A 27,302-nucleotide genomic window follows, 5' to 3' on the forward strand; every position below is an offset into this window, starting at 1 on the left:
CCCCTTATCTGCAGCCACAGCCCTCACCCCATCCCCAAACTCCCTGTCAGAGCCTGCACCCCCACCCCGCCCCAGCCAGAGCCTTGAGCCGGTGGCGGGGGGGTTCGGGCACCCCCAGAACTCCACGAACACGCCACCGCTGTCCCCGCCTGCTCGGCAGACATGCTCCGCAGCTTTGCAGGGCTCTGGAGAGGAAGGGGGAAAGGAAATTTCCAGCTCGCCTGGCTTTGGAGGCGAGCTTAACCCGCGCCCCCCGCCCACCAGGCGCTCCCAGCTCCTGCCTCAGTTGCGCTGGCTGAATCGCTGGAGGCACAGCGTGACCCCGCCCGCCTGCGGCGCTCCCACCCCCCACTCGCCGGACGGCCGACCTCGCGCCCTTCCGGACGCACGCGCAGACTGTCGCACCGCTCTACCAGCCGCGGGCCCCTTCTCCAGGCACGCGCTTTACGGCTGCTGCAAAACGCGCCCCCTGGCCGACGCTGCGGCCGCCCAGGTAACGGAATGGCGGCCCGCAGGGGCTGCCCACGCCGCCCCGGGGCCCGTGCGTGCCTGTGGGCGGGGGGAGGGGTCCCGGCTGGTTCCGGCGCCCGTGGGCTCCTAGGAACGGGCCGGGGAGGTGGGGGTGCTCGGGGCGGACCGGCCCTGGTCAGTTGGTGGGGCCCGCGGGTGGCGGTGCGGCGAGGGAGGGGCAGGGCCCCCAGTAACTGCGGGAGAACCGGCCCCGAGCCAGCGGCCGCTGCCTGCGTGGGGCTGACTCGGCCCGGCCCTGGTTCGGCCCAGAGCTGTGTTGCCGGTCAGGGTTGCCCGGGAGGACCGTTATAAGTGCCGCTTGTCCCTGGGGTGGGAAACACGCAGCCCCCTCCCCGCCAGAACCCTCTTCAGAGATCGGAATTTAGCGCGAATAACAACTTGCTATGCTTGGGGCTGCCAGCTCTCATCACAGAAACCCATTCCCAAAGTCCCTCTGCCCCCCCCTTTTCCGAGACCCCTTCCCCCGCTCACTCAGCACCCCTCCGTCTCTAGCTCTCCTCACCCTCACTCACTTTCACTGGGCTGGGGCAGGGAGTTTGGGTGCAAGGGGGGCTCTGGGTTGGGGTGCAGGAAGGAGGTGGGGGTTTGGACAGTGGGAGAGGGTTCTGACCTGGGGCAGGGGGTTTGGGGTTCAGGCTCTGACCAGGTGGCACTAACCTCAGACAGCTCTCAGAAGCAGCAGCGTCTCCTAGGCTCACGGGCGGCCTGGCAGCCCTGTGCCTGTAAGCACTGCCCCTGCAGCTCCCTTTGGCCATGGTTCCCCATTCCCAGCCAGTGGGAGCAGCAGAGTTGGCACTTGGGGTAACGCACAGAGGCCCCTGGCTGCATCTTCTGCTGGGAGCCGCTGGACATGCCAGCTGCTCCCAGGAGTGGCATGGAACTAGGGCAGGTAGGGTGCCCACCTTAGGCCAGCTGCACTGCGGACTTTAGTGGCCTAAAATCTCCTGGATTAGCTTCAGTAGCCTCTGAGAGATCGAGACCAATTCCGGGAGACTCCTGGCCAAAACGGGAGGGTTGGCAACCCTAAATATGCTTAAAGTGCTTTTCAAAGATTAACTATTCTCCAGAATGTAGAATTCCTCAGAACATAAAATTTAAGGCAAGAAAGGACCATGAGATCATCTCGTCCAGTGCTTTTCAACTCCCGGGGGCTCTGCAGACTGTGTCTAAGATTTCCAAAGGGGTCTACAGCTGCATGTGAAATTTTTTAGGGGTCTGCAGATAAAGATTGAAAACCACAAATCTAGTCTGACCACCTCTAGATCACAGGCAACCACCTTGTACCTGCACAGTAACTGATGACCAAAATGAAACCCAAATATTACAGTCCACAGGAGACTAGCCTGTTACATGCCCCAGACAGAGAACAGGAGAGTGCATCAGTGTCTGAGACCCTTACAATGGCAGGGATTAAGTGAAATATGGCCAGATAATCTTGGCAAGTCAGCTGCACCCACACTCCACAGAGGAAGATGACATCCCCTCACCCCCAGTCACTGCTGATCTGATCTGGGGGAAAATTCTTTCCTGACCCCACATATGAGGCTCAGTTAGACCCTGACTATGTGAGCAAAATCTAGCCAGCCAGCCACCTGTAAGAATGCTCTATGCTACCTCAGAGTCCTAACCCTCCTTGTCCAGTGTCTGATCTCTCATGATTCTTCAGAAGAATGAGATTTAAAGAAAAAAAAGCTCTCAGAATACATTGGGCGGGGGGATTATTTATAACTGTTACAATAAAACTGGCATGCTTAAATTACCTAAAACCTAGTGAATAGCTAGCATAGATGAGATTATAATTTGACTCCCTATCCTGAGCTCAGACCACTCTGCCAACCAGACAAATCCTTTATTTTTGAAATCAGACACTGCTTTCATATTTCAGACACATACTGTTTGATTGTATGCTGGTATTAGTGCCAGAATAGAATCCAGTTTATAAAGTAGTTGAAAGTCTTACTAGAGAAGAACTGTAGGTGTTTCCCATGCAGCAGATTTTCCAAATTGTACCAGATCAGAAGTGACAGATTGAGCTGGAGTCTCAAACTTTGATCCCCATGAATGGTAGTTGCATTGTACTACTGCTGCTATATTTAAATGTTGGTGTTCAAACTCACTATGCTTAAAGCTCTGATTTATGTTTGGTTGACTAGCATCATCGGTACTACTTGAAGCTCATTTTATATCAGTGATTCTCAAACTTTTGTAGTGATGACTCCATTCACATAGCAAGCCTCTGAGTGCCACCCCCTCTTATAAATTAAAAACACTTTTTTATATATTTAACACCATTATAAACGCTGGAGGCAAAGTGGGATTTGGAGTGGAGGCTGACAACTCACGACCCCAATTTGAGAACCCCTGTCTTATATGGACAGGAAACCGGAAGCTATTTAGCTAAGGAAGAGCTGGACTGAAGAAAGGAAATGAACCAAATGTTATCACTCTGAACAACACAATACATGAGATGTAATCACAGTGTAAATGACTGTTCTAGTATCTGGTGTCTCCTCAAATGCAGGATTTTCTCTCACATAGTGAAGTTTCACTGCATTCTCATTAGATGTCCCAGTTTCTGGTCAAGTGAAGGGAAAAATAAAACACGTTCTCTTTCCTATCAGTCAATCCTGGTTTCTTGCTCTGATTGTTGTGGATCTGGTTTTCCCTTTTCTCTCATTATAGTTAAATATTTTAAATAACAAAATGGTCTCAATACTAAAATTGTTCCTCTCCCCAGCCAATGAGTCTTTTTAGGTAGTCTCTCTTATTTAGTTGGCATTTCTTCCCCTTGAGTAGGTGATTGTTCCTTATTAAACGTGATAGTGCACTTTGATGGTATTCTCACTCCAGTAGCTTTCCTAGATGTCTTGCTTATATAGTTAGGATTGCATCTAGATTGGCTGTAGTTTGAAGGCGTTTTATTTGGTTAAAATATGTTTTTTCAAAGATAAGACAGAAATCCAGTAGTCTCAGTGATTAGCGCCCATTTCATGTGGATTTACTTATAATTTGCATTACTCTTGTTTTCTTTTGTAAGTACTTTGTGTTCACACAGTTTACTATAGTTTCCATTAACTTTTCAGAACTGTTATACCTTATTATTAAAAAGTAGATTTTGTATGTATTTTTTTTTTTTTTTTTACTGAAACTAAGTGACCTTCCTTTGCTCACAGAAAAGCAAAGAAGTAATACGCACTCTGAAAAGATGAAAAAGACTGAGCTGCTTTCAAGTGAGCCCTGAAGACTAATGCAGAGAATTAATAAGAATGTGGTTTTGGCTCTTCTTACTTTGACAAGTTCAGTGTTTCTCCTGTTCCAGTTGTACTATTATAAGTACTACCTATCTCCAAAGGTAAAAAAAAAATCACTTTAAAGACTTGAATTTGGCAAAAAAAAAAAAAAATTAAAATAGTTCTTATGCTCAAGTACATTACAAATATTAGCTAATTATTACTCAAAAATCCCTGTGGGATTGACAACTATTACCATAAAATTGACATGCAAAAATTAAGTACATTACCCAACAGGACACAGTGAGCAGGTAGCATAGAACAGATGAGATTAGAATGTTATTCTCAATCGTGAGCCAATCTGCCAGCTAGACAAAGACTTTATCTATAAACTCAGACACTAGACTAAATTTCCACGATTCTAGGCTTTGCTGCGCATTTGAACTCAGTCTGGTACATCAAAAGTGTTTTTTTTAAACTTCCCAAGTGCATGCACCTTGACTTAACCCAGACTCAGGTATGATTCTGTGTTGAAACTTGAGGCAAATGGAATTTCTGTAAGGCTGTTTAGGGAAGCAAAAAAGTAAAATGCAATTTGTTGTTTGCTGCATCTTCAACAGATGTGTTAAAAGAAGCTACTGTTTCTGCAGAATTGGTCACCTTTAACTTGTCTCTGAGGTTCTGTTGTAAAGCTTTCTAGATACCAAACGTAAATTCCTGTAGTTACGATTCTGTTTGAGAACCAAGAGGCACATGTGGCTAGATGTATTCTTTCCATAATGGGAAAATAAAGGCAATAATTAGCTAAAATCTGCTAGAAGTGAAATCTTCCCTCATGAGGATTACATGGTTTATCTCTAGATTTCAGTGCACACAATACAAGAACGGAAGACAACAGTATATCTTAACTTTCTCCTTCTTTAGAAGGAGAGTCTGTTGGTATCTAATTTCCTGGCTTAGCTCTTTTGGTGGGGGGAACCCTTATTCGGTCTGAAGTCGTCTTACTGTTAATGACATTACAGTCTGGCTTCCTCATATGCTGTCCACAGCGAGGTTGTGAATTAGAAATCATTGTCCACTAGGTAGCTAGGAATCTGAGGCTTTAACACAAATATTTTCTTATGACACAAATATTTTCCTTCTCAAATTTATCCATCGATGGTTATATCTTTGACAGGCTGCACCACTGAACCTCATGTATGACTTTTCCCCAGTATTCCAAGGCTACTGGCATTATTTCATCTTCCTCTTTCAGAGGGGTTTGATTTAAATCACTGACTTTAATCGTGATTTAAATCAACAGATAGGAAACCTTGATTTAAAAAATCAATTTTAAATGTGTTTTGCATTTGTACATTTTAGTTATTTTCCGTAAGAAAGCTTGATTTTCATTAGTTAGAAACCATTCAAACATTGATTGCAACTAAATGTAGCCTTTTAACTAAATGTGGTGCTTCTTTTTGCTAACCAGGTGGGTTCATCGTATTTATGCACATTTATTTAAGCAAGTATATTGCTTAACTTAAAAGAAGTTACTTAATTTATATATTTTTTATGTTAGAAAATGGTGAATGATGCATTTCTTATTCGCTAGATAAATTTTTTACTTGCATTTTGCGTCAAGCCCTAGTTGGATGGAGATTCAAATTAAATTTAAAATGCAGAAAACCAGGATTTTAAATTAAATAAAACTACCTTAAATAGCCTGGATGCATAAGAAAATAATTATCAGAACATATTTTGCCTTTACAGCTAACTGATTTATTAAACGAAATATTATCTGTAGTTAGTGAATTGAACTTGTTGTTTCTGGTTACCATGTCTTCATTTAGAAGTAGTAGATATCATCTGACATTGTTTTTAATCATAGATTGAAAAGTAAGAAAACTTGTTTTCCTTTTCTAACTCCCAATTATTTTTTTAACTTTGAATGCACTGAACTTGCTGAACAAACTGAAATGAAGGAAGTATTCTCGCTGCAACTGCAGAAGAGGCTACTGCTGTCTAAAGCTGGTTTAGCACTTCAGCATACTCTGATTTCAAGTTCTTTGCCAGTGACTTCCACAAGTTCAGTAATTTGACTTTCTTTAATACTTTGGCAGCAAACATGTACTACTTGATATTATTTTTTTTATTTAATTTAAATGATTTTAATATATTATAAGAAGTTTAGGCCTGAACAAGGTTGTCAATTCAAAATGTAATTTTAAATAGGTTTATTTTTAAGTAAACCTGTTTAATTTACATTTTAAAAAATTGTTTTGATTTTTTTCTTAATCTATTCTTACCTACCCTGTCCTTTTTTCTTTTACTAATTGGCCTATTGACTTGGAAGCATAAGGCTAGATCCAGCAATACTTGCATGGTCCTTCTAAATATATTAAGTGAATAGTACTGGCCATGCTTTCTACTCCATGTAACATATATAGGTAACTTAAAACTGCAATCCTTGAAATGTAAAGTGTTAGTGAAAAAAAAATGTAAAATTTCCTTTTATAAATCTAAACAAAGCCACCATTTGGGATATCTTAGCTTTCAAAATATCTTTTGTCCTTCTTCTTGCTAGAATGGAGCTGTTTTTTCAAAAGTTAAAGGAAGCCAGTCAGGACAAGATGGCATACAATGGGTATGTACAATGTTACTTATTTATGCAGCATGCCTTGTAAGTATCAATGAACTCTTACAGAATTGCAAATTATGGGTCCACTTCTGCATCCAGTTTAGTCATTGGGAAGTTGGTTGTTTTAAATGGAAGCAGCCTTGATCTTACTGCCCTGAACATGACCGTTAAAGTAAAGGGGATTTCTGAGTGCTCAGCTGTCTCAGGATCATGCCCTGTGTGCTGTTCATATAGGCATCACTTCTGAAATGCACCTGTTTCTAGAGTGGAACTTAGCCTTGTAGTGGTAGCATCAGTGTAACAAAATAGTTTAGATGCAGGAAGTGAAGAATAACTTATCCTATTAAAACAGCAGGGACAAGTTAGATAGCATGTAATTTAACCTGATTAGAATTGAGCCAAAACTCTAACACAGAAACTGGAAATCTTTAATTTTCTTTTTTTAAAAGTGAATTTAGTGTTTATGAAAGGTGTCAGATTGATGGATTTGAACACTGAAGTCTTCTGCTTATCCATAGAATACACTTGGACATGCTAATGGGGGTGCAGTGCAAGCTTCTCCAAAGCTCCTGTGCCCCCATCTATAATATACTGGTTTCAAAACCCTATTCAGTTGGAACAGTTTAAATTATTCGTTCAGCTCTGTTTGACGCTTAATATAAATGGTGCTTCAGGGCTCAAAGGGAAGTCATTTTCCATGTCTGTTCAATCGCTGGCCCTTTTGATGAGACAACCAGCACTGGTCACAGTTAGAGCCAATTGTGACAGTTAATTTCATGATATAAACTTCTCTCTGATCAGAATTGGACTGAGACCACATACTCATTTACATGAGCCCGCCAACAATTATTTTACAGTGTGCTCAGAGACATAACTTTTTTTATTGATTATGGTGGTACCTAATTGGGAGAACACAGCTGAAGAACTGAAAGTTCCTTACCACCAAATTCCACTCTCTACCATAAAGATTAATCAGATTAATAGGTCATTGGGAGGCCTTGCTCTCGACTTCTCCAGAGGACTTTTCGAACCTTAAAAGAAAAGGTTCAGATTGGTCACTTGCTATTTAAGAGCAGAAAAAATGCAGATCTGAGTGGTGACATTGTTAAAATGATGGATCATCATCATCGTCATGTTCCAATTATACCTCTGGTGTTTAGGGCAGTGACGAAGCTTTTCCACTCCTCTCTGTTTCTGTCAGGTCTTTCAGTGGTTCACCAGCTGTGGCTCAGGTTTTTCAGCTCAGCTTCCGCAGCTCTTTGCCATGTTGTTTTTGGGCGGCCTCATTTTCGCTTGCCTTCAGGTGTTCATCTTATTGCTACTCTGGTGATGGAATCAGTTTCCATCCAAAGCATATGATCAATCTGTCTCCAAGGCCTCCTGGCAATGATGGTGCTCAGATCTTCTTGGCTGCACTGTGTCAATAGATCTTGGTTTGAAATTGTTCTGGGCCAAAAGATGCCGATGATTTTTTTAAGGCAGATTGTATGGAATGAAGACAGTTTGGAAATGTCATACTTTCTCATTCCCCAGCATTCTGCGCTATAAAGTAGTATTGAAAGTATGCCGCTCTGATAAATTTTGAGTTTGGTTTTGGTGTTGTATTTTGATGATTTCCAGACTGTATTTAAGCTCCTGAAGATGTTCCTGTCTTTACTGATTTTGTTCTGGATGTCCTGGCTTGTTCCACCATCCTGGCTGATGGTGCTGCCTAAGTACGTGAATATTTCTACATTGGTGAAAACATAATCCTCTATCCGTACTGGTGATGGGGAGGCAATATTAAAGCTCATGATATATATCTTATTGTGGTTGATTTTCAGTCCAGTTTGCTGGCTGAATGCGTTGAGTCGAGTTGTTTTTTCTTGTATATGGTTTTGGGTGTGTGCTAGGAGAACATCATCATCTGAAAAAGTCCAAGTCTTCAAGGGATGAGAAGAGTGTCCATTTCATGCTCTTGGCATGTCTTGTGTTGTACGCCGCATTACCCAGTTGATGGCAATGTTGGGGAGGATTGCAGACGTGACACACCCGTGACATACTCCTGTTTTGACTCCAAAACTGAGCTTACTGTGATCAACATTGCATGTAAAGTTGAAATAGAAGCTTTTGATTACGTTAATTATACGGAAAGGAATTCCATATGCCTGCAGAATGTGCCATAGGCTGGTCCTGTGAATGCTATCAAAAGCCTTCTCAAAGTCTGTGAAATTTATGTATGCCATTTTAAGCACCGGTCTGTTATGTTCCATAGAGTGAAGATCTGGTCTGTGCATCCACGCCCTTTCTGAAAACCAGCTTTCTCTTTTCTGAGAACGCTGTCAACTGCCTCTGATGTACGCTAGACTATGATCTTACACAATACTTTCCTTGGCACAGATAAAAGTGTGATACTATGCCATTTTATTACAATCACTAAGAGTTCCTTTCTTTGGTATCTTCACTATAACCCCATTGGTCCACTCATCTGGCACTTTTTCCCTTTCCTAGATGATGTAAACAGAGGGGCCAAGATAGATGCTGGTAATTTAGGATTTACCTTGAACAATTCTGCATTCAAGTTATCTTTGTCAGGAGCTTTCCCATTTTTTAAGGATTTGATGGCTTGAATGATCTCTTCCTTAGTTGGGATATCTGTTGATATCAAAGCAGCAAAGAGTCCTGTGGCACCTTATAGACTAAGAGACATATTGGAGCATGAGCTTTCATGGGTGAATACCCACTTTGTTGGATGCATGTAATGGAAATATCCAGGGGCAGGTATATATATGCAAGCAAGAAGCAGGCTAGAGATAACGAGGTTAGTTCAGTCAGGGAGGATGAGGCCCTCTTCTAGCAGTTGAGATGTGAAAACCAAGGGAGGATTGATTGATTGTTGATATCAAGATCAGCTTCTTCCTCTTTAGGTGGCTCCCTGTTCAACAATTATTTGAAATGCTCTGTCCAGCGCATTTATTGTTCTTTTTCAATTGTTAGTAGGTGTCCATGTTTGTTCCTGATGAGAGTGTTTGTTGGTGTCTGCCATTTACCACTGGTAAGCCACATCATTTTGTAGATGGTTCCTTGTTCACCACAAGCAGCTGCATCCTCTTGTGTTGCCAGATTATCACTATAATGTCGTTTGCTCTCGCAAGGTGTTTGACCTCCCGGTGTGCCTTGCTATACTGCTCGGGGTATTTGTCCTTTAGCTTCTGGGATTTTGTGTCTAAAACTTTTTTCTTCAGGTCTTGTCTGGTTTCTGTGGTGTTCCATGTGCAGTGTGTAATCCACTCCTTCTATCTCTTCTGCCTGTAGCCTAGACAGGCTTCACGGCTCTGTTTATAAATTGCTGTTACTTTGTACCACTTCATGTTGATCTCTTCATCCGCATTCCCCTCCTCTTCATCCAGGTCTGCAAGTGCCTGAAACCTGTTCTTTAACTGCAGAACAAAGGCTTTCTGTATTTCAAGGGACTTTAGCTTGTCAATATCATAATGTCTATGTCCCTTGTTTGGTGGACCCACACTTCTCAGTTTTAGCTTGATGGAGGCTGGTAGAAGGTGGTGGTCACTGCCAACATCTGCACCCCTTCTCACTTTCACACCTGTCAGTGAGCGTCGCCATTTGCCATGGATCATGATATGGTCAATCTGGTTCTTATCTCTGTCATTTGGAGAACACCATGTCAACTTGTGAATGTCACTGTGTTGAAATAGGGTTCCGCCGATGACTAGATCATTCGTATTACAGAAATCAACAAGCCTTTCTCTGTTTTCATTCATGGTGCCATACCCATTTCTTCCCATTGCTCTGTCATTATTTGTGCTGTCCTTACCGACCTGGGCATTCAGGTCTCCCTTGATGATAGTTAAGTCGTGACATGGCACTCTCTCTAACTCTGCCCATAGTATAAGGTAGAATTTGTCCTTTACTTCTTCATCACGGTCATTTGTCGGAGCATAACACTGAATCAGGGTGATATTATTATATTTCCCTTTCAGTCTGGCTCTCAAATCTGCTGCTGATGGATTTCCATTCAAGCAGGGAATGTGTCACTCCCTTCTTCGAAAGAATGGCAACACCCTGATAGGGTTGTCCATCATCCCATCCAGAAAAGAGCAAAGTTTCTCATGAGGCTGTTGTTAATCTTCCTGATCCCGTCCATCTGCTCTCACTGATATCCAGGATATGTAAGCTGTAGCATCTCATTTTTGCTGTGACCTGAGCTAGTTTCCGTTTTGTACATTGTCTATACATTCCAAAAAACAAGTTTGTTTTTTGTCTTGGTGTTGAGCACTTCAGTCTTCATGCCACTGGCTTCCTTTTGGCTTTCACCACTGGCAGTCATATGGATAATTGACTCCTGAAGGCTATCACACACAGTAATGGTCGATTTCTCCGTCACTGTTTCTGTAACATATTTTGGTGTTTTACAGGCCAAGATTGTTATCCCTGTGCCTAACCCCCAGGCTAGAGGACCAGGGTGTCTGTTTTGTCTGGCCCCTCCCCACAGACCAATCCGGGAGCAAAAAGCCCCCGCCAACACAGACTCTGGGGATCGTTAGAGCATGCAAGCTCTCCCACCATGACTGGGCACAGACACCAGAGGACAGAAAATGGATGGTCATGCCAAATTATCTACCTATTAGGAACTAGTTCATTTTAACTACAGTTCATAATTCTGTGTATATGGTACAGTACACTAAGACTCTCAATAGCCTTCACGAAGAATCCAAAACCGAATATTTAAAGAGAGTTTATAACAAGTGTGGAATTATGCAATGATTCGGATTTGGATTTTTGTCTAGTGTCCTTGCCGTTGCTGGTTAAATTTTATACCAGAAATGTTGGTAGCCATATTCACCTTTCAAAAATCTGGGTACAGTAAAAGATATCTTCTGTCAGATCACCATACGGTGTAATACTTATATGTTCCAAATGATGCCTCTGTCAGATGTGCAAAATTACAAAGCATTTGAAGACATTGGTTGAAATTTCCTATTTTTGAAATGGAAGTATTGAACTAGGGTTGTGGATTTGGGGACCTCGGAGATTCTTTTGTCTGTATAGTCCTCAAGACACTTTTCTGCCTTTTAAGAAACATTTCTGCAGGACCTGGCTTTGTCTTTCCTTTTCTAATGTAGAAGTTCTGATCCATACCTTTGTGTCCTTCCAAACTGAATATTGAAATGCTTTGCTTATTGGAATTCCAGCTTGTGTAATAGGCTGCAGCTGACACAAAATCACCAGCTCAAATTTTTACTGGCAGATAGTTACATTACATAATACTGCACACTTGTTTGACCTTGTTTTGATTGCTGTCACTCTAGCTTCATGTTAGTTGTTTATGCTGACTTATAAAGCTCTTCACAAACGAGGCAAAGTTACCTTTCTGAGCTACAACTCTTTACTCCACTGGTTGGAGGCAGTGTTGCAGGCCTTATTACTACTTCAATATCAAGATATATTTTGGTTGGCTACTTTTTTTTAGGGCTTAATCCTGCAGGCTGCTGAGCACTGCTGAAAGAAGCTCCCAGAGTGAAAGGTGTAATGCTTATGCTTGGTATTTGTTCAGAACTTCCTTAGGAAAGTGGGTTGTGAACAGATCTCTGTGCCTGCACTGAACTCCACACTGGTGGTTATGGAGAAAAGTGGATGTAAGGGGGAGACTCTGTGTAGGGTTGCCAATTTAGCAATCACACAAAACTGAATATCCTTGCGCCACCCCTTCCCCTAGGCTCCACCCACTTCCCTGCCCCATCCCCAAGACCCCACCTCAAGGTGCGAACTGGGGCTCTGGGCTGGGGCAGGGAGTTGGGGTGCAGGAGGTGAGTGACGGCTCCAGATGATGCAGGCTCGCGGGTGGGGGTAGGGATGAAGGGTTTGAGGTTCAGGAGGGGGCTCCGGGCTGGAGAATGGGACCGAAGGATTCAGAATTTGGGAGGGGACTGTGGGTTGAGGCAGAGGTTTGAGATGTGGGAGAGGGTACAGGCTCTGGGCTGGGGCCAGAAATGAGGGCTCTTGGTTTGCAGGGACTCAGGGCAGGAGGCTGGGGTACTCTCAGTCAGCGGGATAGCAGGGCTAAGGCAGGCCCCCTGCCTATCCTGGTTCCACAATGCCCCCTGGAAGTGGCCAGCAGGTCTGGTTCCTAGGTTTGGGGGGGCCAGGAGGCTATGTGCGCTGCTTTCACCTGCAGGCACCGCCCTCCCCACCCTGGCCAATGGGAGTGCGGAGCCAGTGCTCAGGGCAGGGGCAGCGCGTGGAGTCCTGTGGCCCCCCTACCTAGGTGCCAGACCTGCTGGCAGCTTCCTGGGCGCAGCGCAGTGCCAGGACTCTTAACGGCCTGCTCAGTGGTGCTGACCAGAGCCGCCAGGGTCCCTTTTCGACTGGGCGTTCTGGTTGAAAACTAGACGCCTGGCAACCTTAAGAATGTGCCCTGGCTATGCCCTTTGGTTTCAATACAGTCCTGTGCTTGCAAGTGATGTGCATAGTAGCCATTTTAAAGAAGTTTAGGTACTGCCAGCCAGGAGTAATGGCTACTCTGGTATGTTCAAGAGCTGTATTTGGGGAAAGTCCAAGCAGGGGCAGCTGCGAGGACTGCCTTCTTACGCAGAAATATATGATGATTCTATGAAGTGGCATTTCTCATAGCCAGCTACTGAGTGTTTCGTGACATGTACTGGACGTGATGTTCTTTCTGGCTCAACAGCCTGCAGGAATAGCTCCCTAGTAGCTTTTACTTTATTGGATTGTTAGTAACAAAGCAGAATACTTATCCTGCTGGTGGCTCATTGCAGTTGTTTCTCAGCTTTCATTCTGCAGGATAAATTATTCAACTTCTCTGAATACCTGAAACTACTTGACTTCAGGACTATCTCCCGGTACCTCTTGTTTAAGTTTAAACTTGAAGAGCATTTCCTCTGTGAAAAGTAGCTGTAGAAATGACGCCTTCCTTTTTCCACAGATTTACTCCCTGTTATTCAGAGGCAAATCTGCTCACTTTAATGACAAAAATAATACTTTTACTACTTTACCTTCCTAGTTGTATTGGCTCTGCAGAGCTCGGGGGGAATGGATTTCATCCCGCCTTGTGAAACTCCGATACAAATGGTTCCTAAATTCAATTTGCTGAGCTGTATTCTGTTGTCAGTTACACTTGTGCATCCCTGTTAAAGCCAATTGTGTTCTAGAGGTAGCAGAACATGGCCCACTGAACGTATATTATTGGACACAGTGTGTGACCCAGACCAAACCATAGCTTGGCATTCGAATGCCAGGTTCAGTTGTAGGGCTGGTAGTTGCCGGGTGGGGCAAAGTCTCTTGACTGAACACATTTGGTCTGGAATCATTGAGATATGATGAACATGCACCCCTGCAATGCCATTTTTACATTCACTTTCAGAGTAGAACTGCATGTTGAGGCATTTGTTTGTAATTGATTTAATCCATCCTGCAGTGTTAAATTAGATTAACTTTTAATTGTTGTCACAGTACGATAAATTGCTGTAAATGTTTGTTGGTTTTTGATCTTCCATGGAGATGTGAATATATCTAATTGAAAGAATACCTGTGTGTGAATCAGTCTAACAAATCACCCTCCTGGAGACTGGATAATCTTGCTGAAGCATCTAGTCCTTACAGTGTTTTTCTTATACTTACAAACATCAGAGTGGTCTAGACCAAACAAAGAGTGCATTACATACAAGCTTGCCTGAACAGTGCACCTTTTGTACATACCAGTAACCATAACATTACAAAGAGCATACTTGATACAAGATTGATGGCATGAATTGTGCAGTTCCGCTTAACGGTGTGACCAGATGTCCCAGTTTACTCAGGATACCCTTGAAATCCACCTGCTAATTCTTCTCCCTTGCGCCTCAGAAATAAATATGCAAAAATTCCTGATTAGATTTTGCCAGTTCCACAGCATAAAGCACTATGAAATAGTGCTACCATGAGCATGTTTTATGATCAGAGATCATTTCCTTCACTCTCCTTGTCAGTTTCACCATTTGTAAAATAGGATAAAATATTTATCTGTTTCTGTCTTATTGATGAGAATTAATTAGTTAATACATGTATAGTGCTTTGAAGACCTAAAGTGGTGAATACATGCTAATTATTATTATGGCATATAGTATCTTCTAAGTGTAATAATAAATTCCTCTTCCTCCCAAATTTGAGTGACCATTTTGTAAGATGACTAGCTCACATGACTATATAAACCTGTTGACCGGGATTTTTTTAAAGTAGTCTTGTAAAGAATTCTTAATTCTAATTTGTATGAATATCACAATTTGTGCTTTCAGGAAAATCATAAGTGAAAAAAGCCAGTAAATTTCACTAAACCCACAATTTACTCTTAATTTTGCTGCTGTTGTCTAATGATCATTGTCTCAAAAGCTAGTGTGGCCCTACATTTTCCAGCAGAGGGCTCTGCTGTACAGCAAGAAGTGCACTAGCCAGAAATATGGAACACAAAATGTGAGCTTAGAGTTCTTGAAAATATATGGACATGAGAGCTCCTATATGTCCACCTGAGGACTACATCACACACATGCTATTGCACATGAAGTATAGCCAGTCAGTGAAGGATTTTGTTCTTAAATGTAGAGCCCTGACCAGAGTTATTCTAACTGTTACCCTAAATCCACAAACCTGGAAATCCTGGACGCCCCATCATCTCGGGCATTGGCACTCTCACTGAAGGACTGTCTGGATATGTGGACTCTCTACTCAGACACTCCCAGCTATCTCGGTGATACCACAGATTTCCTGAGGAAACTACAATGCATTGGTGACCTTCCAGAAAACACCATCCTAGCCACCATGCATGTAGAGGCTCTCTACACGAACATCCCACATACAGATGGAATACAAAGCTCTCAGGAACAGTATCCCTGATGATGCCACAGCACAACTGGTTGCTGAGCTCTGTGCCTTTATCCTCACACACAACTATTTCAAATTTGGATGACAATATATACCTCCAGATCAGTGGCACCGCTATGGCACCCACATGGCCCCACAATATGCCAACATTTTTATGGCTGACCTGGAACAACGCTTCTCAGCTCTCGTCCACTCACACCCCTTCTCTACCTACACTACATTGATGACATCTTCATCATCTGGACCCATGGGAAGGAGACTCTGGAAAATATCCACCACGATTTCAACAACTTCACCCACCATCAACCTCAGCCTGGACCAATCTACACAGAGAGGTCCACTTATCCTAGACACCACGGTGCAAATAAGTGATGGTCACATTAACACCACCCTATACCTGAAAACCTTCACCAGACCACTATGCCTACCTTCATGCCTCCAGCTTCCATCCTGGGCACACCACACGATCCATTGTCTACAGCCAAGCACTGAGGTACAACCGCATCTGCTCCAACCCCTCAGACAGAGACCAACACCTACAAAATCTCCACCAAGCATTCTCAAAACTACAATACCCGCACGAGGAAATAAGGAAACAGATCAACAGAGCCAGGACGTGTACCAGAAGCCTCCTACTGCAAGGGAAACCCAAGAAAGAAACAAACAGGACTCCACTGGCCATCACATACAGTCCCCAGCTAAAACCCCTCCAACGCATCAGAGATCAGGGATCTACAACCCATCCTGGACAATGATACCTACACTTTCACAGCCCTGTGGGCAGTGCAGGCCAATCCTCGCCCACAGACAACCTGCCAACCTGAAACATATTCTCACCAGTAACTGCACACTGCACCATAGTAACTCTAACTCAGGAACCAATCCATGCAACAAACCTCGATGCCAACTCTGCCCACATATCTACACCAGCGACACCATCACAGGACCTAACCAGATCAGCCACACCATCACTGGTTCATTCACCTGCACGTCCACCAATGTAATATATGCCATCATATGCCAGCAATGCCCTCTGCTATGTACATCGGCCAAACTGGACAGTCTCTACGAAAAAGGATAAATGGACACAAATCAGATATTAGGAATGGCAATATACAAAAACCTGTAGGAGAACCACTTCAACCTCCCTGGACCACACAATAGCAGACCTTAAGGTGGCCATCCTGCAGCAAAAAAACTTCAGGACCAGACTTTCAAAAGAGAAACTGCTGAGCTTCAGTTCATCTGCAAATTTGACACCATCAGCTCAGGATTAAACACAGACTGTGAAACAAGATCACTCTAGTGAAGCCGACTAGCAACTACAAAAGTCCAGTTTTCTCCTCCCTTGTTTTCACACCTCAGCTGCTAGAAGAGGGCCTCATCCTCCCTGATTTGTGGGTATTCACCCACGAAAGCTCATGCTCCAAAACATCTGTTAGTCTATAAGGTGCCACAGGACTCTTTGCTGCTTTTACAGATCCAGACTAACACGGCTACCCCTCTGATACTGTTCTTTTATGTGCACACTTCACTCTGTAATCTCCTTTGGAGCTATCAGGTTTGGTGCTTATTCTACTTTCTGTTCCCATTGGAGAAGTCTTATTGGGAGAGGTCAATTCCTAATGGAGTCATAATTTTAAAAGGTTAACTTTACATACTTACAGGATGATCTGATTGTTATTTTTTGCTCTTCCAAACAGCACGTGATTAAGAAATTCCTTGGTTTAGTGTCCAGTCACAATGTACCAGTGTATCTCATTGATCCTTTGGTTCTGGGATTAATTCAGAAAGACTATGAACAGCTCAGCAGCTCTTCTGATGGCATGAGCCCAGAATGCAAGTATTTCTGTGCTGCACGAGACTTCACCACGTTTGCATTACTGGACAAAACATGGAAACATGAAGTAAGATTTTCTCCTTTCTCATTTTTGTCTGCTGTGATGTACCCAGCCATTATAGTATTAATGGTTGAACAGAAAATACTTAAAGACTTCCAGGTTTAAAGTTCATGATGTGGAACTGGTCTAAAAGTGGTGGTGTACTTAAATTTTTTTTAGAAACCTTGAAGTAAAGGGAAGTCATGCAACAGTCTGTTCAAGATGCATGGCACATGGCAGGGAAGTCCCAAAGAGAGAATAGCTTCTGCCAACGCTCTTGTGGCGCTCAGATAAGATGTTTCAAAGGCTGTCTCAGTGAATTGAGAATTCATCAGGTAGCCCAAAAATAGCTGGGCCACTGTCCACAATATACATAGACTGAGGTGAGAGGGAACCAACTTTCAGAAGCAAGAAAGGGAGAGATCTGTTAGAAAGGGAGAAGAAAAAGAAATAGAAATTTATCATACGTATAACCATAGTAAATTTTGAGTAGTATCCATTGCAGAGGTAGCAGAGCTGTTAATGTGCATTTATATGATTGTTTTATAATGTGCAGCAACCATATACTGATGTATGTTTGTTACCTTGTCATTTATTTTTTATATTATAAGATTTTAATTAAACTCTTTCTGACGGAAAAAGCTGGGGCTTTATGATAAAAAGAAAAACTAGGTGTACAAAATTACTTATTCTGGAAATGTGTATTATTTGATTAATTTGCACAAGATATATGGAGATGACTTCAATAAAAATCTAAATAATTTTATTTAAGAAAAGGGAAAAAAACGTGAGGCAGGCAGACGTAAAACTCTCTTACTCAAACACAGTGAAAAGTGGTGGCATTTTGGGCCTGAGTAAAGAAGGCCAGCTGTATTTCTTTCTTTCTCTTTGTCAATACTAATTTTAGCTTACAGAAACTGAGCATAGGGCCATGAGTCAGAACACTATTCTAGCTTTTCCTCTTTTTGCCTCAGTGATGCCATCTGTAAAAGGGGAGCGTACAGTTTTGGATTTGCTGTTGAAAAGAGCTGTATAAGTCTTGAGTGATATTCTTCTTCTCTTTAGTCATCATCTTATTCCCCTCCCTTGAGGAATATGTTAAAGCTGATTGACTTCATTTAACTTGTGAAATGTAGGCTAACATTTATGCAGATCATAAAAGAAGGATTTGCAACAGTCAAGTCATGATATAATCAAGGCATAAATAAGGACGTCAGAAGAGTCAGGTTCAATGTAAGGATGAATTCTGGGAGTGATCCAAAGCTAAAGACATGGTGCTGTGGGATGGGAGGAAACAAGTAAATTCAAAATCAAGGACTCTCTCAAGGTTTCAGCATTGATATTTGATAGTGGATTTGATAGTGGATGGAAAGATGTGAAATCTCTACGTGTGTGTGTGTGTGTGTGTGTTTTTAATGGCTAAAGAATTAGGATTCAAACAAGAAGAGAAGAATATCAGGGAGCTGAGTACTTGCATAAGGCATCAGGAAGGGTACAGTGTTTCATAGCAGAATCTATAAAGTAGCACAGAGGTTGGCCGCTTCAGTGTAAACATTTATAATCATTCCAGTGAAAAATCTGTGCGTATATATTTACACGGTGTCAGTTTTGTTAGAACATTATGTGAGAGTTGGATTTAAGTAAGGGCTTGTCTACATGAATACACCTCTACCCCAATATAACGCGTCCCGATATAACACAAATTCAAATATAACGCGGTAAAGCAGCACTCCAGGGGAGCGGGGCTGCGCACTCCGGCAGATTAAAGCAAGTTCAATATAACGCAGTTTCACCTATAACATGGTAAGATTTTTTGGCTCCCGAGGACAGCGTTATATCGGAGTAGAGGTGTATTTAGTTTGCAGCAACTTGGGCTGTGAATCTACCCTGCGCTAGAGCCTGCTATGTGCTGTCAATGTGCACTAAGCTGATGGTCACTAACAGTTCATTAATGCGATTTGATCTCATTCTTTTTGAAATGGGACTAATCAAAATGCATTAATGAACTGCTAATGCATGTCAGCAGGATCCACACTGAGAGTGTGCGGCAGGCTAGTGCAGGGTAGATTCACACCCCAGCTTGCTGCAAACTAAGGGCTTGTCTACACGTAGAACGTTTTAGTGAAGAAGCTAGTATGCTGATGGGAGAGCTTCTCCTTTTGACGTAGTTAATCCATCTCTGGAAAAGGCGGTAAGTATGTCAACAAGAGAAGTCCTCCTGTCAAAAAAGCTGATGCGGTTTTAGGATGCATCAGGCGAGGTATTTCCAGCAAAGATAAGGAGGTGTCAGTACCGTTATACAAGGCACTGGTGAGAACTTATCTGGGATACTGTGTGCAGTCCTGGTCTCCCATGTTTAAGAAGGATGAATTGAAACTGAAACAGGTATAGAGAAGAGCTACTAGGATGATCCGAGGAATGGAAAACCTGTTTTATGAAAGGAGACTCAAAGAGCTTGGCTTGTTTAGCCTAACCAATAGAAGGCTGAGGCGGGATATGATTGTTTTTTATAAATATATCAGAGGAATAAATATTAGAGAGGGAGAGGAATTATTTAAACTTAGTACCAATGTGCACACAAGAGCAAATGGATATAAACTGGACTTTAGGAAGTTTAGACTTGATGTTAGACGAAGGTTTCTAACCATTAGAGGAGTGAGGTTCTGGAACAGCCTTCTAAGGGGAGTAGTGGGAGCAAAAGACATATCTGACTTCAAGACTAAGCTTGATAAGTTTATGGAGGGGATGGTATGATGGGATAGCCGAATTTTGGCAATTGATCTTTGATTATTAGCAGGCAAATATACCCAATGGTCTGTGATGGGATGTTAGATGGGTTGGGATCTGAGTTACTACAGAGAATTCTTTCCTGAGTGCTGGCTGGTGAGTCTTGCCTACATGCTCAGGTTTAACTGATCGCCATATTTGGGGTCGGGAAGGAATGTTCTTCCAGGGCAGATTGGCAGAGGCCCTGGAGGTTTTTGCCCTTCCTCTGCAGCATGGGGCACGGGTCACTTGCTGGAGGATTCTCTGCAGCTTGAGGTCTTTAAACCACAATTTGAGGACTTCAGTAACTCGGATATAGGTTAGGGGTTTGTTACAGGAGTGTGTGGGTGAGATTCTGTGGCCTGCATTGTGCAGGAGGTCGGACTGGATGATCATAATGGTCTCTTCTGACCAAAGTTTATGAGTCTATAAACTTATCACTGTCTATGCCAGGGTTAGGTCAGTATAACTGCTTCGCTCAGGGGTCTGGATTTTTCACCCCTCTGAGTGATGTCGTTATACCAATGTGCGTAGCATAGACCTAGCCTTAAATGTTCATGTAGGCATGCCCTAAGTAGTGGAAGAGGTGTCATATCCCAGTGTGTATTGTATGATTACGGGGCTTTCACCAATAGAGGGAACTCATCAGTGGTTTCATTGTGCACTACAAGACTGAGAGAAATGGGGACATTTAAGCTTCTTCTTTTTTTTTAATCTGTTTATTTTGGTATTGCTGTGATTTAAGGTAAGTGAAGTGAAAACAAGTAGAAAACGAACATGTGCATAGATGGTTACCATCCTTTTAAGGTTTAGGAGAAATTCTGGAATAGGTAGGGCCTGATTCTGATCTAATTTGTATGTTGTAAATCAGGAATAACGTATGTGAATGAAGAATTGGCCCTTAGTTTTGAAATCTTGTTTTTGTCCTTTTGTCCTAAGTGTTGTTTCTCTGATGTTTAGGTGAGTTTGTTTAGGGCTGCTGAAAAAATGGGATTCCAGTGGCTAAAGATACAGAACAAAGACCCCCGTTTGGAAGGGATGGATGACCTCTCTGGGATTGAAATTCCCCTCCACTATATCTTCAAACTGGCAGCTCATGCCATCCACCTGGTGGTCTTTTATGAGCGGAATGGTAACTATGTCTGGCATGGCCCATTGCGGCTGAAGCAAAACATAGACAAAAAGTTTGTGCCTTTCCGAAAGCTACACTTTGGTCGCTACGCTGGAGCTTACAACAAGTAAGTTAAAAATGGAGGAAGACAAGGCTGTAAGGCTATTATAGCACGTTAAATACTACCACTTTGTCTTAAGATCAGTAATTCATGGTTCTAAAGGGCAAGTTATGAAATTCATCTTGTGTTCACTAAAATGCAGGAGAATCAAAAGTTTAAGGTGACAGATCCAATTATATTAATAGTAAAACCAGTATTTTCCCCAATTTACAGATGGAGAAATTGAGACACAGAGAGGTTAAGTGGCTTTACCTGAGCGTGAGAGATCCAGTAATGGGCCAGCCCAGCACTGATTTGTGGTAGGATATTTTGATTTCCAAAGAGGTATAGTAGCACATCTTGCCAGCAGATAATTGAATGACTCTGCTTGTCAGCTTATGTCTGAAATATTTTGAAGTAAATATATGTCAGGAAAGACAGGGATTGTCATATTAGCAATATCTGATATTAAAGAAGTGTAACCTCTTTCTGTACCTTTTGTATTATGCTAGAGAGCCAAAATGTGGTCAGAAAACTTCATATGTGACACTCTCAGCATTGAGAAAAGGGGAGTCTGCATTTGCAACAAAGGTCATTGTAACAGTATCTAGTGACTAATGTGGAAGGATATTGAAGAGAGACCTCTTTTATGCCAGCATAGCCGGATCAGAAATGCATTTGAATCTATTGCGTCAAACCCCTCCCCCATATTGGTGTATGCAAATAAGGGAACCCATATTTATGCACAAGTGTGAGGGTTTTCTGGTGCAGTAGATTTAGGTCCACTTATTTAGCGGCTTATGTATGGACTATTGAAAACCAGTGGTTTTTCAGCCATGGTTACCTCAGAAATGGCCAACTGGAATTTTAGCCTCCCCCAAAACATAGAATTTTGAATGAGCACAAGCAATTTCAGCCAGAATGAGTAGTAACATATTATCTGATTCTGCACCATTGAAAGCAATGGAAGGGTTGCTATTTACTTAAATGGAATTGCGATCAAGCCTATAGTGTTTTTATATTCAATGCACTTCACAAATGTTAATCCTCACAACACCCCAGCAGATACTTGTATTCTTACTGTACAAATAGGGAAGCTGAAGCAGCAACCTTAAGTGAATTACCTTGTCAGATGTGCAAAGTCTGTGTCAGATCTGGGATGAATTATTTGCCCCCAGTCTTGTGCTTAAACTGTGCTTCTCTTCCATTTTTAAAGTTACTATAAGTGACTGAAATAGGAACTTGGCATGAAAGTTCCTCTACTAAAATTGGTCAAAAGCAGGTAGCCTGGCTCTGAACTTCCCCAGAATTCCAGGGTGATCAGATCTGAAGTTTGAGGTGGGTTTTGAAAGAGAATTGACTTCACATTTTCTGTACAGTGACTTTATTTTTTTCATTATAGGGTCCTGATTCTTTTATTCACTTTAGGAAATGTGGTAAAATAGTAGTGTCAGAAATAATTATAGTAAGGTTAAAATACGGGAAGGTTAAAAAAAGGAATCCACAGAGAGTAACATCTTTGGGGCTGCCTTTTGAGAAACTGATGAAGAGCTCAGTAATGGTTGACTGGAACTCTTGTAACTTGACTCTTTGCGTCTCAATTTCTCTTTCTATCTTTCCTTCTATTTTTGCCTTCCCTGAGCAGCATGTTCTTTGGTGTTGTAAGCCCCACCTTCTAAGCCACAACTAGGCTGCCTTCACTTATGCAGTGTTTCAGTAGCATATGAAAAACGGCAAATCTACACACTTGCTGCAGTCTTGGCAAAGCAAGATGCATACAGCCTGACTGTGAGAATAATATTCCTGCAGTCTACTTGAAATTATCACAACAACCAGAACAGAAACAAACACTTGTAGTTAAGGAAAACACATTGATTTATTTTTGCTAAGAATTACTGAGTTACTAAATGTCCCTTCTATACCAGGGACTCTTGTATTTATTATATGCATAAACATTTAAAATCCAGGGCATTAACTATTGAATGTCATTCAACATTTCAGTTGTCGTGAAGACCTAAACTATTGTTAAATTATTAATATGGGCCAAGACTTTCAAAATAGGGGCTAATATTAGACTCCTAAATCCATATTTAGGCACTGAATAAATGGCCTGTTTTTTCAAATGCTCTGAAAAACAGCAGCTCTCAGTGAACTTGGTGCAAGCTGCTGGTCTATTTGGCACATTTGAAAAATAAGATGATTTATTCAGTTGTCTAAATATGGATTTAGGGGTCTAATATTAGCCCCTATTTTGAAAATCTTTGCCTAGGAGAGTAGTTTGTAGATTTTATTACACCCAAGAGGTTCTAGTTTTGTGTAATCGATTGTAATACATTTGGATATAGGTAGCAAGTGCTCAACATGTTTTAGATCTTTATAACCTGGGCCAGAGATAGGAGGTGGCGTTTGATTAGTCAGGGATGATGCATTCTTGGCCGGATAATATAATATCTTTTTTTCACTGCAGGCCAGAAGTACTACAACTTTCCATTGATGACTTAAAAGTTCAGATTCCAAAAAATCTGTCCCAATTTCTAGAGGAGATGTCACACTCTAGGTTTCTTGAATGTAGGTACAGAGAAGCTCGGGGATTCTTTCAGGTAAGTGGTAATCAGGTAGTATTTCCATTGAAATGTAAAGTAGATTTCCACTCCTAGGCCTCCATCCTGCAAACACTTAGGTATGTGTTTGACTTGAATGGGTCTACTCATAGACTTAACATTAAGCTCTTGCATAAGTGCAGCATTGGGGCCTTGGTTCTCAGAAACAAACAAACTCTTTTTTTTTTACAATTGAGAGTATAGCTAGAACTTTTTTCTCTGAATAACTAAAGCTGTTTCATTTGTTTGGTTCTATTCTGGCTGCATTTGTCTCTGCAATTGAAATCATATGGAGAATAGGTAAATGGTTTTATGTATAGATATACACACACTTTAAGACCCCTCTACTCTGTCAGAGTTGTATAAAGCAGCCTTAGAGTAAACTAGAGTCCCAATTTTCTGGTAATTTTTGTCACAGTAGGATTGACCATGCATTACAGCACATTTGAAGTGTTATGCTTAAATTTGAGAGTACATTCATTCAAAATTCCCTTTTTCAGAGGCTTGTAACTTTTGAAGTGATTGAATGGGTTGAATCTTTTTAGAGCTTGTTCAGAGTAAAGAAAAACTATTTTTTGATTTGGAAAGTTGATATCAGAGTTATCCCAGTATGGGATGGAGGCCGTTTGTTAAGATGTTTTTTTGTGCTCTGATAATTTGAAAATGCACTGCTACTCTTAAATGACTGTGCCTCAGCTGAAATTAGTGTAAACTTGTAACTTCACTACACAATTTTAATACTTGGTGGTGCCAGACAAGTTGTAAAAAATGTGCTAAAAATAACCACAGTGAGCCCAATTCTGTCCCCAGTTGGTATCCGTAAGAGTTTTGTAATTGACTTTAGGGAGAGCAGGATCAGGCTCAATATGCATTATTATTGAAAAGTTGTAAGCATTGCAGAGGTTTAATTTACATATTTTGTTTCTTTAATACATACATTCATCTTTTTGGTTTTGGTGTGGATCATTCCAGTAGTACGTTAATACTGACTTTTACATTTTATGAGTTTGGAAAAAGTAACAAAGAGAATGGTTTATTACAGGAGTTCTCAACCTTTTTCTCTCTGAGGCCCCCCTCAACATGCTACAAAAACTGCAGGGCCCCGTAGGGGTGGAGGAGCTTCGGGGCAGGGGCCTTGGGTATAGGCGTAGTTTGACTTCTACTGCGGGAGGTGGGGGGAGAGATGAGGCCAACGGGGCTCGAACTACCTCTGCATGGTAGGGTCCAGGGACTCACTTCAGCAGGCCACCCTCCTGTCTGGGTTGAGGGGGCGGGGCGCGCGGCATGCAAGCAAAAATTATAACTCAAAGGTGGGGAGCTTAGCTCAAAAAGTTTGAAAACAGCTTAGGGTGCAGGGAGGGGGTAGTTAGGGGCTGTTGTGCAGGGAAGGGGTAGCTGAACTTGCAGGGAGGGGATAGCTGGGGCTGTGTTCACACAGGGTGGCTATTGATACAGGGAGGGGGTGGCTAGGAGCTGTGTGCAGGCGGGGGGTAACTCATGGTGCAGGGAGAGGAGTACTAGGGGCTGTGTGCTGTGAGGACTCCCCTGCGGTCCCTCTTCCACAAGGAGTCTGCCAGCCACAGAGCTGGATCTCCCCACCTGGGGGCAAGTATCAGAGGGGTAGCCGTGTTAGTCTGGATCTGTGAAAGCAGCAGAGAATCCTGTGGCACCTTATAGACTAACAGAGGTTTTGGAGCGTGAGCTTTCGTGGGTGAATACCCACTTCGTCAGACGCAGGTAGTGGAAATTTCCAGGGGCAGGTATATATATGCTAGCAAGCAAGCTAGAGATAACGAGGGTAATTCAGTCAGGGAGGGTGAGGCCCTGTTCTAGCAGTAGAGGTGTGAAAACCAAGGGAGGAGAAACTGGTTCTGTAATTGGCAAGCCATTCACAGTCTTTGTTTAGTCCAGAGCTGATGGTGTCAAATTTGCAGATGAACTGAAGCTCAGCAGTTTCTCTTTGAAGTCTGGTCCTGAAGTTTTTTTGCTGCAGGATGGCCACCTTAAGGTCTGCTATAGTGTGGCCAGGGAGGTTGAAGTGCTCTCCTACAGGTTTTTGTATATTGCCATTCCTGATATCTGATTTGTGTCCATTTATCCTTTTCCGTAGTGACTGTCCAGTTTGGCCGATGTACATAGCAGAGGGGCATTGCTGGCATATGATGGCGTATATTACATTGGTGGACGTGCAGGTGAATGAACCAGTGATGGTATGGCTGATCTGGTTAGGTCCTGTGATGGTGTCGCTGGTGTAGATATGTGGGCAGAGTTGGCATCGAGGTTTGTTGCATGGATTGGTTCCTGAGCTAGAGCTACTATGGTGCGGTGTGCAGTTGCTGGTGAGAAGACGTTTCAGGTTGGCAGGTTGTCTGTGGGCAAGGATTGGCCTGCCACCCAAGGCCTGTGAAAGTGTGGGATCATTGTCCAGGATGGGTTGTAGATCCCTGATGATGCGTTGGAGGGGTTTTAGCTGGGGGCTGTATGTGATGGCCGGTGGAGTCCTGTTGGTTTCTTTCTTGGGTTTGTCTTGCAGTAGGAGGCTTCTGGGTACACGTCTGGCTCTGTTGATCTGTTTCCTAATTTCCTCGTGCGGGTATTGTAGTTTAGAGAATGCTTGGTGGAGACACCTGGGGGGACTCTTACCGACTGCCTCTGCCAGAGTAAATGGGACTAGTAGCTGAGGAGCATCTTCAACCTTGGGCACCAGCAGGAGAGGAAGGAACACTGCTGCTGCCTACTCCATGGCGCCAGCCAGAGCAGCAGCTGCCCTGCACTGCCCGGCTCCAGTTTCTGCCTCTGACCTGGCCAAGGGACAGGGAGAGGAGATTGATGGGGGAGGGACTGACCCGGGACTGCTGTAATCTAGTGCTGCAGTTTAGGGGGGTGGGAATGCCCTCCATGTCCCCAGCTCTGCTCATAGGCTCAGGCTTCTACCTCACAGGGAGCATCAGGGCTCAGAGCTCCAGGCTTCAATCCCACCAGGGGTGCTGGGGATCAGGGCTTCAGCCCTGTAGAGTGAGGAGGGGGGAGGGAGGGAAGGAGGGTCAGGGATTGGGGCTTCAGCCCTATACTGCTGAGCTTCATCCTCGCAGGGTGCGCTGGGAATCGGGGCTTCAACCGACCCCTTTGAAAGGGCTCACAGACCCCAGGGGGCCATGGACCCCCAGTTGAGAAGCACTGGTTTGTTGTATAGACATTTAAATTTTACTTTTCTCATTTCACTGTTTGTATTGCCAAACAACCACAAGATGGCGGTGTGGACCGTGTCCAGAGACTAATTATGGTCTTGAAAAAAATTGCCCTTTTTTTTTTTTTAACTAAGAACTTGAAAACATTAAGGTGCATTTATGTCTGAAAGTAGTTTAATGTTCCTTAACCCTTTAGCTGTATCCTGATGATGCCTCTCTTGATGCAGTGGAGTTTAGGAAAAAAGCAAAAGCATTGCTGCATCTGGCTGCCCTGACATTAAATAACTTAGGAGTGAGGTTCTGGCTGAGCAGTGGAACATGCCTTGGTAAAGTATTTGAGTTTATATTGTATTGCTTTTCAAACCCATTGAAGCGCCTTTTGAAATCTGAAACATTTAATCC

General features: G+C 42.8%; 1 protein-coding gene across 3 annotated transcripts in view; it reads left to right on the plus strand.

Moving 5' to 3' along the window:
- The first annotated feature begins 420 nt into the window (after window positions 1-420).
- Window positions 421-27,302, plus strand: part of FKTN (fukutin) — a 44,849-nt gene continuing 17,967 nt past the window's right edge. Inside the window, exons 1-7 of one of the 3 annotated variants that reach the window (XM_032765841.2) lie at window positions 421-493; window positions 3,705-3,883; window positions 6,328-6,387; window positions 16,959-17,162; window positions 20,862-21,139; window positions 23,580-23,712; window positions 27,097-27,226. In XM_032765841.2, coding sequence (XP_032621732.1) covers window positions 3,779-3,883; window positions 6,328-6,387; window positions 16,959-17,162; window positions 20,862-21,139; window positions 23,580-23,712; window positions 27,097-27,226 — 910 coding nt within the window. In that variant the 5' untranslated portion in view covers window positions 421-493; window positions 3,705-3,778. Of the gene's footprint in view, window positions 494-3,704; window positions 3,884-6,327; window positions 6,388-16,958; window positions 17,163-20,861; window positions 21,140-21,346; window positions 21,433-23,579; window positions 23,713-27,096; window positions 27,227-27,302 lie in introns of those variants that run through there. The other 2 variants (XR_012656179.1, XM_032765843.2) reach the window with 2 other exon arrangements.

The sequence above is a fragment of the Chelonoidis abingdonii genome, chromosome 6 (genome assembly GCF_003597395.2).
Source record: "Chelonoidis abingdonii isolate Lonesome George chromosome 6, CheloAbing_2.0, whole genome shotgun sequence".
Classification (NCBI taxonomy): Eukaryota; Metazoa; Chordata; order Testudines; family Testudinidae; genus Chelonoidis; species Chelonoidis abingdonii.